Genomic DNA, 15,295 nt, shown 5'->3' on the forward strand with positions numbered 1-15,295 from the left:
GACTGAGCTAAGAGGACTGACACTTTGACACCTATGGGCAGAAATGCAGCCCCACAACGATGCAAATAAAACCGCCTCTTCTCATTCACCTCTGGCTGCTGCTTTGCAATCCAGGTGTATTTGGCCAACTCCATTCTTACCTGGGGACAGTGGCAGGCGAATTCCAGAGGTGCATTGGGCACCACATGACAGCTTCCACCATTGAGACATGGGTTTGGTTGACAGCTGTCAGTCGCAGACTCACACAAAATCCCTTGGGGAAAGGAAGGAATATAAAGCGTGAAAGGTTGAAATTTTTTCCTAGGTAACAGTCATTTTATCCATACTTTCCACCCAAATGAGAGACTTGGGTTCAAAATGCCCACAGCTCTCTCAATTCCTCACTCAATGACCTTGGGGGAAATTTCTCCCAACCTACCCTATCTATCACCCAGGTTTACCCCTTTTCTGCTGCCTTGCTGGCCACTGACATCAGGAGTGGAGAAGCACCTGTTGGGTGTATTTATTTATTTAGAGACTTCTTATGCCATCTCTTCGGAGGAACCTCCCTGAGGTGGCTTACAAAATAACTTAATAATAAAACACAAGTTATAAATTAAAACCCAGCCTTGAAAAACAACACTGGGTGGCACTGGAAAAGTGAGTTGTGTGCAACCTTTCTCAGGTGACTGGTCTTGCCAAGTGACACTGCAGAAGAGACATTCTCTTTTATGTGACACGAGAAGGAATGCCTCACATACACCCAGGGCTTTTTTCAGCAGGAATGCAGTGGAACGGAGTTCCTGTACCTCTAGAAAATGGTCACATGTTTGGTGGCCCCGCCCCCTGATCTCCAGACAGAGGGGAGTTTAGATTGCCCTCAGTGCCATGCGGCTCAGAGGGCAATCTAAACTCCCCTCTGTCTGTCTGGAGATCAGGGGGTGGGGCCACCGACCATGTGACCATTTTCACCGAGGGCGATTTAAACTTTAACCCCCCCTTGTTCCAGCTAACCCAAAGTGATGTCATCTGCCAAGTCTGCATTTTTCCTTTTTCGTCAGATCAGGCAACTTGCCCCCTACCTGATGCCCCAGGACCTGGCTACAGTGATCCATGCAACGGTCACCTCCAGGCTAGATTACCGTAACTCACTCTATGCTGGGCTACTCCTGGGCCTGATCCAGAAACTACAACTGGTCCAGAATGCGGCGGCACGGGTCCTGACTGGTATACCTTACCAGTCACACATCACACCTGTCCTGCGCCAGCTGCACTGGCTTCCGGTTGAATTCCGAATCAGGTTCAAAGTGTTGGTTCTTACCTTTAAAGCCCTGAGTGGGTTGGGACCGGCATATCTTCGGGACCGCCTCTCCCTGTACATTCCCCGGAGATCGCTCGGATCAGCGAATAAATATTTACTGTGGTCCCCGGCCCTAAGGAAGCCCGCCTCGCTTCAACCAGGGCCAAGGCCTTTTCAGGCCTGGCCCCAGCCTGGTGGAACGCTCTGTCAATGGAAACCCGGGCCCAGCGGGACATATTATCGTTCCGCCGGGCCTGTAAGACAGAGCTGTTCCACCAGGCATTTGGTGATTGAAGGGGGCGGTGCCATGTCGGCCTCCCACCTTTGGGGTGGGGAAGGTTCTCCCCACCACTGCACCTTGTTAATTTGTTTTATTATTTGTATATTGATTTTAGTTTTTGTTTTTATCGATTTTAACTGTTCACCGCCCAGAGCCCCTGGGGATGGGCGGTATATAAATTGAATAAATAAATTGTGCGGTCCTGAGTTCCACCACTGAGTTCTACCACCTCTTTTCCCAGAAAAAAAGCCCTGTATACACCTGCATGGTCTATAAACAAAGAAAAGGAGTTTTTTTAAAAAAAGAGTGATCATCCTGTCTTACACAAGTTTGAATGAGTAGACTAGAACTTATACCAGGATTCACCAACCTATTTCACCCTGCAGGCACCTTTGGAATTCTGACACAAAGTGGTGGGTGTGACCACAAAATGGCTGCCACAGGAGGCAGAGCCAACCACAAGATGTCAGAAAGTGAGGTTATGTACAACTCTAACAGTAACACTTCAATGTTTCAGGCACAAGCTCTGCTTTACAGGATGCCTTTTAAAATAAACATATTGTTTAAAAATATTTTCTTGGATACACACAGCTTACCTTCAGTCACACAGTGAAGATCCTTGTGCGGTGTTAGCAGCTGCTGTTGAAGCAATGTTTGAAATCTACACAGCCAATCACATCTCTAATGCCCTGCTGGGCCAAAGTCCCAGCTAGTTCTGCCCATTTTCTAAAAACACTTGGCAGGCATCAAGAAAGGTGTTGGCAAGCACCACAGCACCCACGGTCACTATGTTGGGAACCCCTTACTTATGCAATTAACTGAATAAAATTTCTCTAACGAGTTCTTGTAATGAGCGAAGCAGCTTTCACAACAGCAGACATCCCACCACTCCTTCCCCCATGTCATACCTGTATATCCTGGCAGGCACAAACACTGGAAGCCATGGGCATGGGATTGGCAGCTGTGGGCACCAGATGGGTGGCAAGGCTGGGAGAAGCAAGGGTCCACCACCCCCTGGCACTGTTCACCAACATATCCAGGGGGGCAGAGGCATGAAACTCCTTCAGGCTTAGCCAAGCAGGTCCCCCCATGATAGCATTGGGAAGTAGGAAGGGAACAGGGGTCCAAATCACAGTTGATACCTGGGGAAAGAATGGGATGGTGATGGTGAGTGAGAAACAAACACTGGACTATCCTATGTGGAGATGTTCTTGCAACACCCTTTCCCCAACGTACCTTTGGTCCCTGGGGGGCAGAGGCAGAGGTATCCGTTGGGTGTCTCAGTACAGACTCTTCCATTTGGGCATTTCTTTCCAGGTAGGCACTGTAAGTGAGAAAATTATCCTGTCTTACACAGATTTGGTGGCTCTATTTCTGATTATTGTTTTCCATCTTTTTAAAAAAGTGTAAGTATTGGTAGACCTGCTGGGTTACTACGGCAAGTCACTTTTTGTTCTGTCTTTAATGCAGACATCAGCAGGAGATGTCAGGAAGAGGCCGTAGCTCACTGGCTGACCATCTGTTTTGCACGCAGAAGGTCCCAGGATCAATCCCTGGCTTCTCCAGTTTAGAAGATCAGGTAGGAGCTGATGTGAAAGACCTCCACTCCAGATCCTGGAGAGCTGCTGCCAGTTAAAGTAGACAACAATAGTAACTTTGATGGACTAACGGTCTAATTCAGTATAAGGCAGCTTCATGTGTCCTTCATGAGAGAATTATTTTTAACTTGATGGTTGAGGATATCTGCACAGAAATCAGGGGTCCAAAGGCCTTTCCAGCCAGGTCCTCTTGAAAAAAAATGCCCCATTTTGTGCAGATGAGGCAACACCAGTGGTTTTCCAGCGTCAGTACTTGAAATCCGAAACCTGTTTTTGGCAAGGTACATGTTTGCATGTAAGCTGGAAAATATATGTGTTGCCCTATTAACACAAAATGCTGAATGCACATATCAGGAAGATGAGTAGCACATCCGCACAGCACATGAGGTAGGAGTGCCAAAATCATAACAACTGTCAAGGGTTGTAGACACAAGGTTGGGTTCTTTGGGTGGTGTATGAATAATAACTTTAATTGTATTATTGCAGGCATTTTAATAACACATACATAAGAACAGGAAGACTGAGAAATTTTGCATAATCCCTTAGTGGGCAGAGAAGATTTTCAGACCAGCACAGCAAACCAAAACATCTGTGCCTCCCAAACGCACCTGACAATCAGTCCCTCCCGATTGATCTGGGCAATGGTCTCCCTTTGGAGTCATCTTCTGTTCACAATGAGAGCCTTCCCAGCCAAGAGGGCAGAGGCAAATTGTGGCAGATTCCTTCACTATGCAATTGCCTCCATTTCCACAGGGGTCTGTCGCAACACAGAGGAAAAAATGGGCAGTGAAAATAAATCAGTTTTTAACTACTTTCTTATTCACTTGACAACATTCCTGTGCTTTGAATCACTGCCTGACAAAGAAATTACAGAGTGTTTTTCCTGAAATGGAAAAACCTTTGCCTGTTACATTTCAGACGGTCATGAAGGTATTAAAGACGCAGATGTCAAGCTAGCAAAAAAGCTGCCAACCTACTACCTGATCCTATGCATGTTGGAATAAGTCCGGCTATGTTTAATGTGGCTTAATTCCCAAAATCATACATGGGATTGCAGTCCCAAATCCCAACATTGCTTAAGAAGCATTTATCAGCACATTGGATGCTATTCAATTCAGACTTAGTCTGGAGGACGGTGGATTTCTTTCCTGCTGTGGCAAATTAGCACAGACCAAGGCCAAACTGCAGATGACTTGGGAAATCTGTGACCAGTTTCCTCACCATTTTGTTTCTAACACCGCTTCAAGTGGCTGAAAACTAGATCTCAGCAGAAGCATTGAAAGCCAGTTTGGTGTAGTGGTTAAGAGCATGAGACTCTCATCTGGAGAACCGGGTTTGATTCCTCATTCCTCCACTTGAAGCCAGCTGGGTGACCTTGGGTCAGTCACAGCTCTCTGGAGCTCTCTCAGCCCCACCCACCTCACAGGGAGTTTTGTTGTGAGGATAATAATAACATACTTTGTAAACTGCTCTGAGTGGGTGTTAAGTCATCCGGAAGGGCGGTATATAAATCAAATGTTGTTGTTGTTGTTGTTGTTATTAAAGAAGAGTCACAATTTCATCTCATTCTTGGATTCTGTATTTTTCTAACTTTCCTGTCATATATTTTTAAGCAGATTTCCTAATACCTGAGGATTTCTAAAGAGTTTGTGTAGCTTGCTCCTACATACTCACTAGGTGAACAAAGGTCAAGGGTTATCTGACATTTTGGTCCCGTGTATCCTTCCAGGCAGATGCAGTGGAAATTTCCTGGGCTATTGAGGCACGATCCAGAATTGAGGCAGGGGCTCAAACTGCATTCGTCCACATCTTCTTGGCATGTTGCACCTGGAGGGTGGGAAAGGAACTGTGTTTGAGGGCAGGAGTCACGAAGCAATAGAGTAGCACCGGGGGGGACTGAGTATTGACAAGATCTGGTAGAGCAAAGGGCTGGGATGCCCAGGAAAGGGCTGGCATTTGGGATTCACGGGTGTGTTACCTACGTAGCCGCTGGGGCAGATGCAGTGGAAGGCACCTCGGTGGCTCTGACACGTGGCCCCCTGGTGGCAGGGGTTGGGATCACAGGGAACTACCTCCGCACCACAGTCTTGGCCAGTCCAACCCACCAGACAGATACACTGTGGCCTGTAAAGGAATAGGAATAGAGTTGTCATCTGTTCCCCCATCACCCCACACACACTCACAGAGAGAGAGAGAGAGAGAGACAGAGAGAGAGAGAGAGAGAGCAGTTTTTACTGGCAGGGAGAGAAGCAGCGGGGAAAACTTTACCTGCTCAATTTCTGTGTGTCAGGCAGATAAAAAGGCATAGGAGCAGGGTCAGGTTTTTTAAAAGTGGTAACCCTTGACATCAGTATATTAATAAATAAAAGAGGATCCAAATGGGTAGCAGTGTTAGCTCAGGGATGGGTCTGAAAGACCAACTTTGAGGAGTTTCGCCACCATCTTTTTTTAGCCTCTACAGTTAAAAACAACTTGTATGATAAGAGGTAATGTTGCATAGAGCCTGGAGTATCAGACTAGGACAGGAGATCTGGCTCAGATCTTCACTCAGCCATAAAGCTTGTCTGGTTGACACTGAGCCAGTCACAATCTCTCAACTTCATCTACTTTCCCCACGTTGTGAAGATGAAGATAAATGCTTGGATCCCACACTTAGCATCCACTTGCACTCCCTTCATCCACGGAAACGATCCTGCACTGTGGAGCACGTTCCTCTTGCATTAGGCACGTTTCAGCTCCTTGGAAGTCATGGGTCTCGCTGGAGGTGAAGCGCCTCCCATCTGAGGAAAGCATGGTCTGCGGTGGAAGACCCCCTCCCCAATGGACAAAGAGACTGCAAACAGAAATAAGATCGAAGATCCAAGCCGCAATGAAGGAAAGAACTCTCCTTATGCTACCCTGATTTTCTATAGGGAAGGATTTAAAAAATGAGATCACAGTTTTTACTTATTTAATTAATGTATTTAAAATATTTGTATATCAGACTTTCTCCTGAGCATCTCAGGACCCAAGATAGTTAACTTCATAGGTCAAGATGTCTCTGTAAAGAAATAAAGGGATTCAAAAAATCTTTACTTGCTAAATTGGTATTAAGGGGAGCAAGGCTACTTTAAAAGGGTGATTACCTTAGATAGGAAGTGTCAGAAAGTCTACATATCCTCCTATATAAAAGGTAAGCCATATTGATGATGACTCACTTTTTTATCCCCACGCAGGTGCACTCTGGCCTGTGTGAGGATAAAGAGTCGTCACCAATACAGCTTGCTTAAGAGGGGCTGGGGAGGGCCGTGCTGCCCCACCCTTCTCTGTCACCGCAGCAGCCTCCTCAGGGCCTCCAAAGGGTCATGCCGCCGTGGCTGCAGAGGCACCGGGGAGACCTGGTATGTTGGCCTGGCCCTCAGCAGGCCTCGAGCAGGCTGGGGCATTGCGACAGGCACTGAAGTGCTCCTGCACTCCCTACTGGGCTGATTTTGGCCCCATACAGGCAGAAATTGGGCCAATGCGGAGTGCAGGAGCACTCCAGGGCTCATGGTGCCACTCCAGCACTGTGCCCATGCTTGGCAGTGGGCCAATTTCAGCCCCTTTGAGGCTGAACAGGGCCCATTTGGGGCCAAAATCAGTCCACTGCAGAGTGCAGGAGCACTTCAGGGCCCATCACGCCACCCTAGCAGCATTCCTGTGCTCCACAGCAGGCCGATTTGGGCCCCAAACGGGCCCAGTTCAGCCTCAAATGGGAGTGCGGTAGCGCTGCTGGAGCAGCACCACAAGCCCTGGAGTGCTCCTGCCACAGCAGGCTGTTTTCTAGATCCCTTTTTTAAAAAAAATGGGCTTGGTTGCTAGCAGACAGTAATTTCTTAAGATCTAATTCCTCTTTAATACAACCTTGACACTAACTTGATCCAGGGTGGGAATTCGATAACTGTTCAAGGATAATGGGAAGACAAGGAGAGCCTCAGTGTAGTAGGGAAAGCCTGCTAATTGCTATCATTGCATTTCTATGCCAGTCACTTCCACTAGTTACACAAAAGTCAATGGAGTAGTGAAATTGACCAGACCAATATCTTCTGGTCTAGTCAATTTCACTTCCAACAAAGAACAGTGTTTTTACTTGCTTTTTTGTAGAAATTTGAACATCTGCATGAAAGTTGGTTGTTGTGGGTTTTCCGGGCTGTATTGCCGTGGTCTTGGCATTGTAGTTCCTGACGTTTCGCCAGCAGCTGTGGCTGGCATCTTCAGAGGTGTAGCACCAAAAGACAGAGATCTCTCAGTGTCACAGTGTGGAAAAGATGTAGGTCATTTGTATCTACTCAGGAGGGGTGGGGTTGAGCTGAGTCATCCTGTAAGAGTTTCCCAGGGTGTGGAATGCTAATGGCGGGAGGCTTCACTGTATCCTGAGGAGGTTCTTTTGCATATGGATTGGTACTTGATGTGCTAATCTTCTCTGCAGGGCTATTGTCGGGGATAGAATGTTTTGTTAGCCTGGTGTTTTTCAGAACTGGTAACCATGCTCGGTTCATTCTTAAGGTTTCTTCTTTCCTGTTGAAGTTTTGCTTATGCTTGTGAATTTCAATGGCTTCTCTGTGCAGTCTGACAAAGTAGTTGGAAGTGTTGTCCAGTATTTTGGTGTCCTGGAATAAGATACTGTGCCCTGTTTGCGTTAGGCTATGTTCAGCCACTGCTGATTTTTCAGGTTGTCCAAGTCTGCAGTGTCTTTCATGTTCTTTTATTCTTGTCTGGATGCTACGCTTTGTGGTCTCGATGTAAACTTGTCCACAGCTGCAGGGTATGCGGTATACTCCTGCAGAGGTGAGGGGGTCTCTACTGTCTTTTGCTGATCGTAGCATCTGTTGTATTTTTCGGGTGGGTCTGAACACTGCTTGAAGGTTATGCTTTTTCATAAGCTTTCCCATCTGATCCGTAATTCCTTTGATATATGGCAAAAACACTTTTCCTGTAGGAGACTGTTTTTCCTTGGTTGTTTGATTCATCCTGGGTTTGATTGCTCTTCGGATTTCATTTCTGGAGTAGCCATTGGCCTGAAGTGCATGGTTTAGATGATTAATTTCCTCAGTGAGAAAGTGCGGCTCACTTTCTCAGAGGTGAGACCCCCTCACCTCTGCAGGAGTATACCGCATACCCTGCAGCTGTGGACAAGTTTACATCGGGACCACAAAGCGTAGCATCCAGACAAGAATAAAAGAACATGAAAGACACTGCAGACTTGGACAACCTGAAAAATCAGCAGTGGCTGAACATAGCCTAACGCAAACAGGGCACAGTATCTTATTCCAGGACACCAAAATACTGGACAACACTTCCAACTACTTTGTCAGACTGCACAGGGAAGCCATTGAAATTCACAAGCATAAGCAAAACTTCAACAGGAAAGAAGAAACCTTAAGAATGAACAGAGCATGGTTACCAGTTCTGAAAAACACCAGGCTAACAAAACATTCTATCCCCGACAATAGCCCTGCAGAGAAGATTAGCACATCAAGTACCAATCCATATGCAAAAGAACCTCCTCAGGATACCGTGAAGCCTCCCGCCATTAGCATTCCACACCCTGGGAAACTCTTACAGGATGACTCAGCTCAACCCCACCCCTCCTGAGTAGATACAAATGACCTACATCTTTTCCACACTGTGACACTGAGAGATCTCTGTCTTTTGGTGCTACACCTCTGAAGATGCCAGCCACAGCTGCTGGCGAAACGTCAGGAACTACAATGCCAAGACCACGGCAATACAGCCCGGAAAACCCACAACAACCATCGTTCTCCGGCCGTGAAAGCCTTCGACAATGCATGAAAGTTCATTGGTATGAGATCTGGTTCAGACTGAGCTCTTGGGAGTGAGGCTATGGAAATTGTCCCTTCAACCCCCATGCCTCTACCCCTTGCATACCCAGATTCAGTCCCTTGACAACTACCCCCGTTGAGGCACTGCCATTTGTGGCAGGGATCATCAAGCTCTGAGCAGTGGGGTCCCGTGTAGCCTGGAAAGCAAGTACACACGAAGGAGCCTGGTGTGTTCGTGCAGCTTCCATGCCCACAGGGGGCACTCTGGCATCGGTCTGTGTCTCTTTCACACTGGAATCCCTCGAAACCTGCGCAAAGGGAAACCTTGACACTGTCATTAGCCTTCACATGTACATCCACTCTTGTCCTCCTGCTGTTTCATCTGCCCTTCCTAAAATCCCACTCTTTCCTATACATAAATCTTAGAAATCAGAAGGTGGGCAGGAAACAGGATGTCCAATCCCTGTCCCAAGACGGAATCCTCCGAGTACAAATACCCATTCACATCAGTGGGAGAAGTAAGAAGAGAGATCAAATCACTGAGTGAATCCAGGGTTGCTCCTAAAGCACTCTGGTTTATTTATATTTGCCCAAAGGATCCCATTGACGGCTCTTGCCCCCACCAAATCCTAGATCTGGCCTGTTGCCTTTTACACAGACATCACCAAACATCCAAACTGCTCACCTTGGGGACAGACACAACGGAAGACCCCTGCAGAATTCTGGCACTGGCCCCCATTCCTGCAGGGGGAGCTTGCACAACCGTCCACCTCCTGCTGGCATTGAGGTCCCTCAAAACCTATCCGAGGAAGGCGAAAGGTCAAAAGTCACTGTGCCCTGAACCTCCAGGGCAGAGAAAAATCAGAAAATGCTGTTGCATCCGAGAGACGAAACCAGTTCGTTGCAGCAACGGGTTTCAAGGGTGACTTTATAAGCAGCAACAAACGGACTGAGAGGACAGAGGAAATATTTATTTAGTGCATTTTTATGCTGCCATTCCTCCAAGGATCTCAGGGTGGCGTACACAGTTCTCCCTTCCTCCATTTTAGCTCAAGTGGCAAACCCAGATTCCTTTACTGTGTTTCCTGGGAAAGGGTCCTGAGGTTCTGGCTGAACAGGGACAACCGGCTGTTTCTAGTCCCTGCGTGTTTAGTGCTGGAAACCCCTTAGTGAAGGGACCCATGCAGGACAATCCTACGGTCTCGGCATGCCAGGCCACTGCTGGGCCTCTCCCCTATCATCATGATCCTGTGCGTTCCCAGCAGCAAAATCAGTGATTGCATTAGAAATGCGAATTGGCACAGCAACGTCAAGAGCCACTCCCACAGAACGACTGCATTGCAGCCCACCAATCACAGCGGTGATTGCAAATGAAGCCTCTGCATAAGCCAGGCATGGAAGACGCCAGTCAGCTTGGAGCGACGTCAGGAAGGCCGTGATGATGTCACAGAAGACATCCTTCACCTTCGTCAGCCCAACGGATAAGTTTGCTCCCAGTCTCTGGAAAGGCCCACGGTGCCTTCACAATCAGTACCTCCCGCAGTCCACAAAATCAATCTTGAATGGGGCAGAGAGGGAAAAGTCTGTTTCCCTCACTGTAACACTAGAAGCTGGGGACACTTTGCGTTCGAGAGCGTCAGAGCCGTGTATAATGATTCGACTCTCAGAACTAAAATCTGGGAGCTGTGGGTACATAACCGCTATTCTGCCCTGAAGCTCTCACACCCTAACTTAGAGCCAAGCTACAAGTGGCGCCTGACACAGGTTGGGCACTCGTCTGCTTCCCTCAAGTTTTGATGGGAAATGTAGGCATCCTGGTCTTGCAGCTGTAATGGAGAGCCAAGCTGCAAGACTAGGATGCCTACATTTCCCATCAAAACTTGAGGGAAGCTGACAAGGGTCCAACCTGTGTCAGGCGTCACTTGTAGCTTGGCTCCCACTTCACTGGGTTTTTGTGAGGATAACATAGGGAAAGGAGAACAATATATGCCAGATTTATTTTAAAAAAACATATTTGGTAGATTGACAAAAGGCAGTCCAGCGTAGTTCCAAGCAGGCCCGAGGTCCAGCATCTCTTCTTTTTCAGAGGAACCCCCAGAGTAGGGTGACTGGTTCACCAATTCCCTGGCACCCTCCCACAAATGTGTCCCGGGGGGGGGATGGATGCCGAGTTTGACCTCCTTCCTTACCCAAGGGACAGAGACATTGGAACTTGTCCAGCAGGTCCAGGCAGGAGGCTCCATTATGGCAAGGCTGGCTGAGACATTCGTTGAGGTCCGATTCGCAGCGCGAACCCGTGTAACCGTTGAGGCAGCGGCAGGCAAAGGAGCCAGGCGTGTTGTGGCAGCTGCCGCCATGTTCGCAAGGATTTGCCCCTGGAAAAGCAGCGAGAGCAGCAGATATGGATGAAGAAATACAGCCCTCCATGAAAGACCGTGCGCTATGACAATACCAGGGCTCATGAAGGCATGGTGCTCTCAGCAGCCTGCAATGAATGCATGGAAGGAAGGAAGGAAGGAAGGAAGGAAGGAAGGAAGGAAGGAAGGAAGGAAGGAAGGAAGGAAGGAAGGAAGGAAGGAAGGAAGGAAGGAAGATTCCTACAAGCCCAAAGCACTCCTCTGCAGACACAGGATGTGTTTAGCATCCTATCTAGTCTACTTTCCTGACCAACCTCATACCAACTGGGCCTAACTTATTTATTTACTTCATTTATACTTCACTTTTCTCCCCAGTGGGAACCCAAAGTGGCTCACATCATTCTCCTCTCCTCCATTTTCTCCTCACAACAACCCTGGGAGTTAAGTTAGGTTGAGAGTTTATGCTTGGCCCCAGGTCACCCAACAAGTTTCTATGGCTGAGCAGGGATTCGAACCTGGGTCTCCCAGACCCTAGTCTAACTGAGCAGTCTTAAAGAGAGTTACTCCAGTCTAAGCTCATTGAAGTTCTTAGGACTGCACTGTAAAACTCCTAACCATTACACTATGCTGAGAGGGGATTGGATAAACATATGGAGCAGAGGTCCATCAGTGGCTATCAGCCACTAGGTATAGATGGAACTCTCTGTCTAGGGCAGTGATGCTCTGTATTCTTGGTGTTTGGGGGGGCAATCAGTGGAAAGGCTTCTAGTGTCCCTTCCCCATTGGCAGAGCTCCTGATGACACCTGGTTTTTGGCCACTGTGTGACACAGAGTGTTGGATTGGATGGGCCATTGGCCCAATCCAACATGTCTTCTCTTATGTTCTTATGAGAGACAGCAGGCTTAATTCTGCTGCATATCTGCCTTGAACAGGGGGAGTAGATGAGGTCATGTAGCATGGGCTCTGACTACTAACAGCTAAACAGAATTTCCATGTTCAAAAGCAGTAACCTTTGAGGAGGACATGCTGAGAACAAGCCACAAGAGAGATCTGTTGCCTTTGTGCCCTTCTGACCTACACTGGCTTCCCATGGAGTTTCACATTAGGTTCAAGGTTTTGGTTTTAACTTATAAAGCCCTAAACGAACTGGTATCAGCATACCTGAGGGACCGCCTCTCTCCATTTGTACTCCAGAGAGTGCTCAGATCAGCAGTTAATGTCTACTGGTAGTCCCTGGCCCCAGGGAGGCTTGGCTGGCCTCCCTGACCAGAGACAGAGCTTTCTTGGTTCTGGCCCCAACCTGGTGGAACTCTCTGTCGGAGGATACTCGGGCCTGCAAGATCTGGTATCCTTTTGGCAGGCCTGCAAGACAGAGATGTTCCGCCAGGCATATGGTTGAGGACAGTCCTAGGTCCATCAAGTAAGCCTCACTACCAGTCTCCTGTCAGTGGGAGGGGTCTATATAGCCATCTCTCCCCCCCATATGTGAAGTTATAATAGGATGTTACAAACTTGCACCTCCCTTCTCTCCTATATATGGTGGACTGTAAAAAAGCCCGTTGTGGGAAAAAATACAACAGGCTCTAGAAAGAGGAGAGTGGGCATTCCCTCCTCCTTCATCACTGATCCTGGCTGGTGAAGGAAGGGGGAGAGCATTGCCACCTGCTCCACTCATGATCTCAGCAACGTGAAGGGGTGGTGGGCTTTACTACCTGCTGCACGCCTAATACAAGCCGGGTAAAGGGGGGTTGGCATTGCCACCTGCTCAGCTCCTGATCCCAGCCGAGTGAAGGGAAAATGGCCATTGCCTTCTGCTCTGTGCCTGATTATGGCTGGGTGAATGGGGGCAAGCATTGCTGCCTGCTCCAAGCCTGATCCCAGCTGGGTGAAGGGGGGTGGGCACCTGTTCCCTGCTGGGTGAATGGAGGAGCGGGCATTACTTCCTGCTCCTTGCCTGATCCCAACTGGGTGAAGGGGGTGTGGGCATTGCCACCTGCTCCGCTCCTAATAACAGCTGGGTTAAACCAGAGAGTGGGCATTGCCACCTGCTCCGCTCCTAATATCTGCTGGGTTAAGGTGGGGGTGGACATTGTCACCTGCTCTACACCTAATACCAGCCGGGTTAATGCAGGGGGAGGGCATTGCCATGTGCTCCGCTCCTGTTCCCGGCCTGGGCTTTCCACCACGGCATGTTTTCTGGAGTGATATGGTGAGTTATCTGGGCTTTCCTCTGTGGCAGCGCCCTCTGGTGATGCACCAGAGTATAAAGTGAGTCATCTGAAACACGCTTACTCAGTTATATAGTAAGATAGGAAAGAATGAAAGAGTCTCCATCTTGGGATTTAAAACTTATGTTACTGTGATTCTGATTTTACTGTGCCAAAATGTTTTATCTTTTATATCTTATGTATTATTGTAACCCGCCCTGAGCCCACTCGCAGGGAGGGTGGGCTAGAAATTGAATAAATAATAATAATTGTGAGTTTGCAGGAAATATCTGGCTGCGCATTGTGTGAATCAACCCTAAGGAATGATAATGTATATGGAGAAACTCTAGCCAGGTATATTCAGATGTAGGAGTGACATGCTTGGGCTCAGATGTAGACATGATGATCATAGGCTTCCATTGTTCACCATTACTACCTTACCCATCTGGCACTCATCGATGTCCTCGTAGCACATGGGTCCAGCATAACCCTGCTGGCATACGCAGATGGCATGGCCAGTCCGGAGGTCAGTGTCACAGTGGGCATCAGGATGGCATGGGCTGCTGAGACAGGCATCATGCAGGTGGCAAAGAAGTCCTATTGGAGAGGATGTGGGTGGTAAGCATTACAGTCCCTGGGCTCCTGGAAAGGCATGAAACCCTCCCATATTCGACTGCCGTTGACTTCTTACCTTCAGTAGCTGAAATATTCATTTACATTCTGTGACAGCACTGCAACTCTTCCAAAGAAGGACAGAGGCTGTAACACAGCATTACAGGTCTCTATAAAACAGCCCCAGCTAATCTTTTCTGTCATTCATTAGCAGAAATGCAGTGAAATCACAAGATGTTCCTAAGCATTCCTACTGCTAAAGATGAGGGGTCATAGATGGAATATTGCAAGTTCTTATGGCAATTTATTTAGATAATTTCTACCTTTCCTTTGTCTCTTTGTTTATATATCTTATTGAATTGTTTAGATACTTTATATAAACTTTAATTTCAATGCTGTTTTATTGCCTTAAATATTTTAATGTTGAAATGTATTAATGTTTTGATATTTGATGTCTTGGGGACCCCATTTGGGTCAAAAGGTAGCACGCAAATGTTTCTACATAAATTTTAAAAAAACAAGGCAATTGTCAAATTTTAAAACTTAAAATATTTCATAAAGAACATAATATAGCTGAACAAAATAATAAACCCATAGTACAAAACATAACTGTCTAACAATGATACGTTTTGGACGAGCAATGACAATCCTACGTTCAGATATAGATAGCAGCAACAAAAGCAGCACTTAAAAAAATTAGAGCACATCAGGTGACATTTTTTTCTGTCCAGGTAGTTGGCAGCCTAGAACCCACCCATGAATGCATCTGCAGCTCCTACCTGTACGCCCAGGTGGGCATTTACACAAGAATGATCCCACACGGTCGACGCAGGTAGATCCGGCATAGCAGGCAGCCAAGAGGCAGTCGTCCACATTATGAGTGCAGGTTTCGCCAGCCCAGCCATTGCTGCAGATACAGTGGAAGCCCCCAGGCGTGTTGTGGCAGGTTCCCCCGTTCTGACACAACTGTAACTGGCACTCGTCAATGTCACCAGAGCAATCCCAGCCTGGAGGGAAGGGGAAGGGGAATGGTCAGAAGGGTTACAGTTACAGAATCCTTTCGTAGCGGAAAGGATCTCTTGAACCAGAAGGGAAGTGATTTAGATCAAGGGGTTTGGGGGGCTTCTTATAAAGGTATGGAACCTATCCAAGTCAAATAG

At 47.6% G+C, this 15,295-nt stretch overlaps 1 protein-coding gene across 1 annotated transcript in view; it reads right to left on the bottom strand.

Annotated features, from left to right (window-relative positions):
* NOTCH4 (notch receptor 4) overlaps positions 1-15,295 on the bottom strand; it is a 42,329-nt gene that overhangs the window by 16,085 nt on the left and 10,949 nt on the right. The window contains exons 6-16 of the mRNA XM_054978900.1: positions 14,915-15,142; positions 13,965-14,120; positions 11,148-11,333; positions 9,644-9,757; positions 9,065-9,266; positions 5,136-5,281; positions 4,832-4,984; positions 3,766-3,914; positions 2,796-2,883; positions 2,468-2,701; positions 141-253 (exon numbers count right to left, since the gene is read on the bottom strand). Of these exons, the coding sequence (XP_054834875.1) occupies positions 141-253; positions 2,468-2,701; positions 2,796-2,883; positions 3,766-3,914; positions 4,832-4,984; positions 5,136-5,281; positions 9,065-9,266; positions 9,644-9,757; positions 11,148-11,333; positions 13,965-14,120; positions 14,915-15,142 (1,769 nt within the window). The remainder of the gene's footprint in view (positions 1-140; positions 254-2,467; positions 2,702-2,795; positions 2,884-3,765; positions 3,915-4,831; positions 4,985-5,135; positions 5,282-9,064; positions 9,267-9,643; positions 9,758-11,147; positions 11,334-13,964; positions 14,121-14,914; positions 15,143-15,295) is intronic.

Source organism: Eublepharis macularius, chromosome 4 (assembly GCF_028583425.1).
Source record: "Eublepharis macularius isolate TG4126 chromosome 4, MPM_Emac_v1.0, whole genome shotgun sequence".
NCBI lineage: Eukaryota > Metazoa > Chordata > Lepidosauria > Squamata > Eublepharidae > Eublepharis > Eublepharis macularius.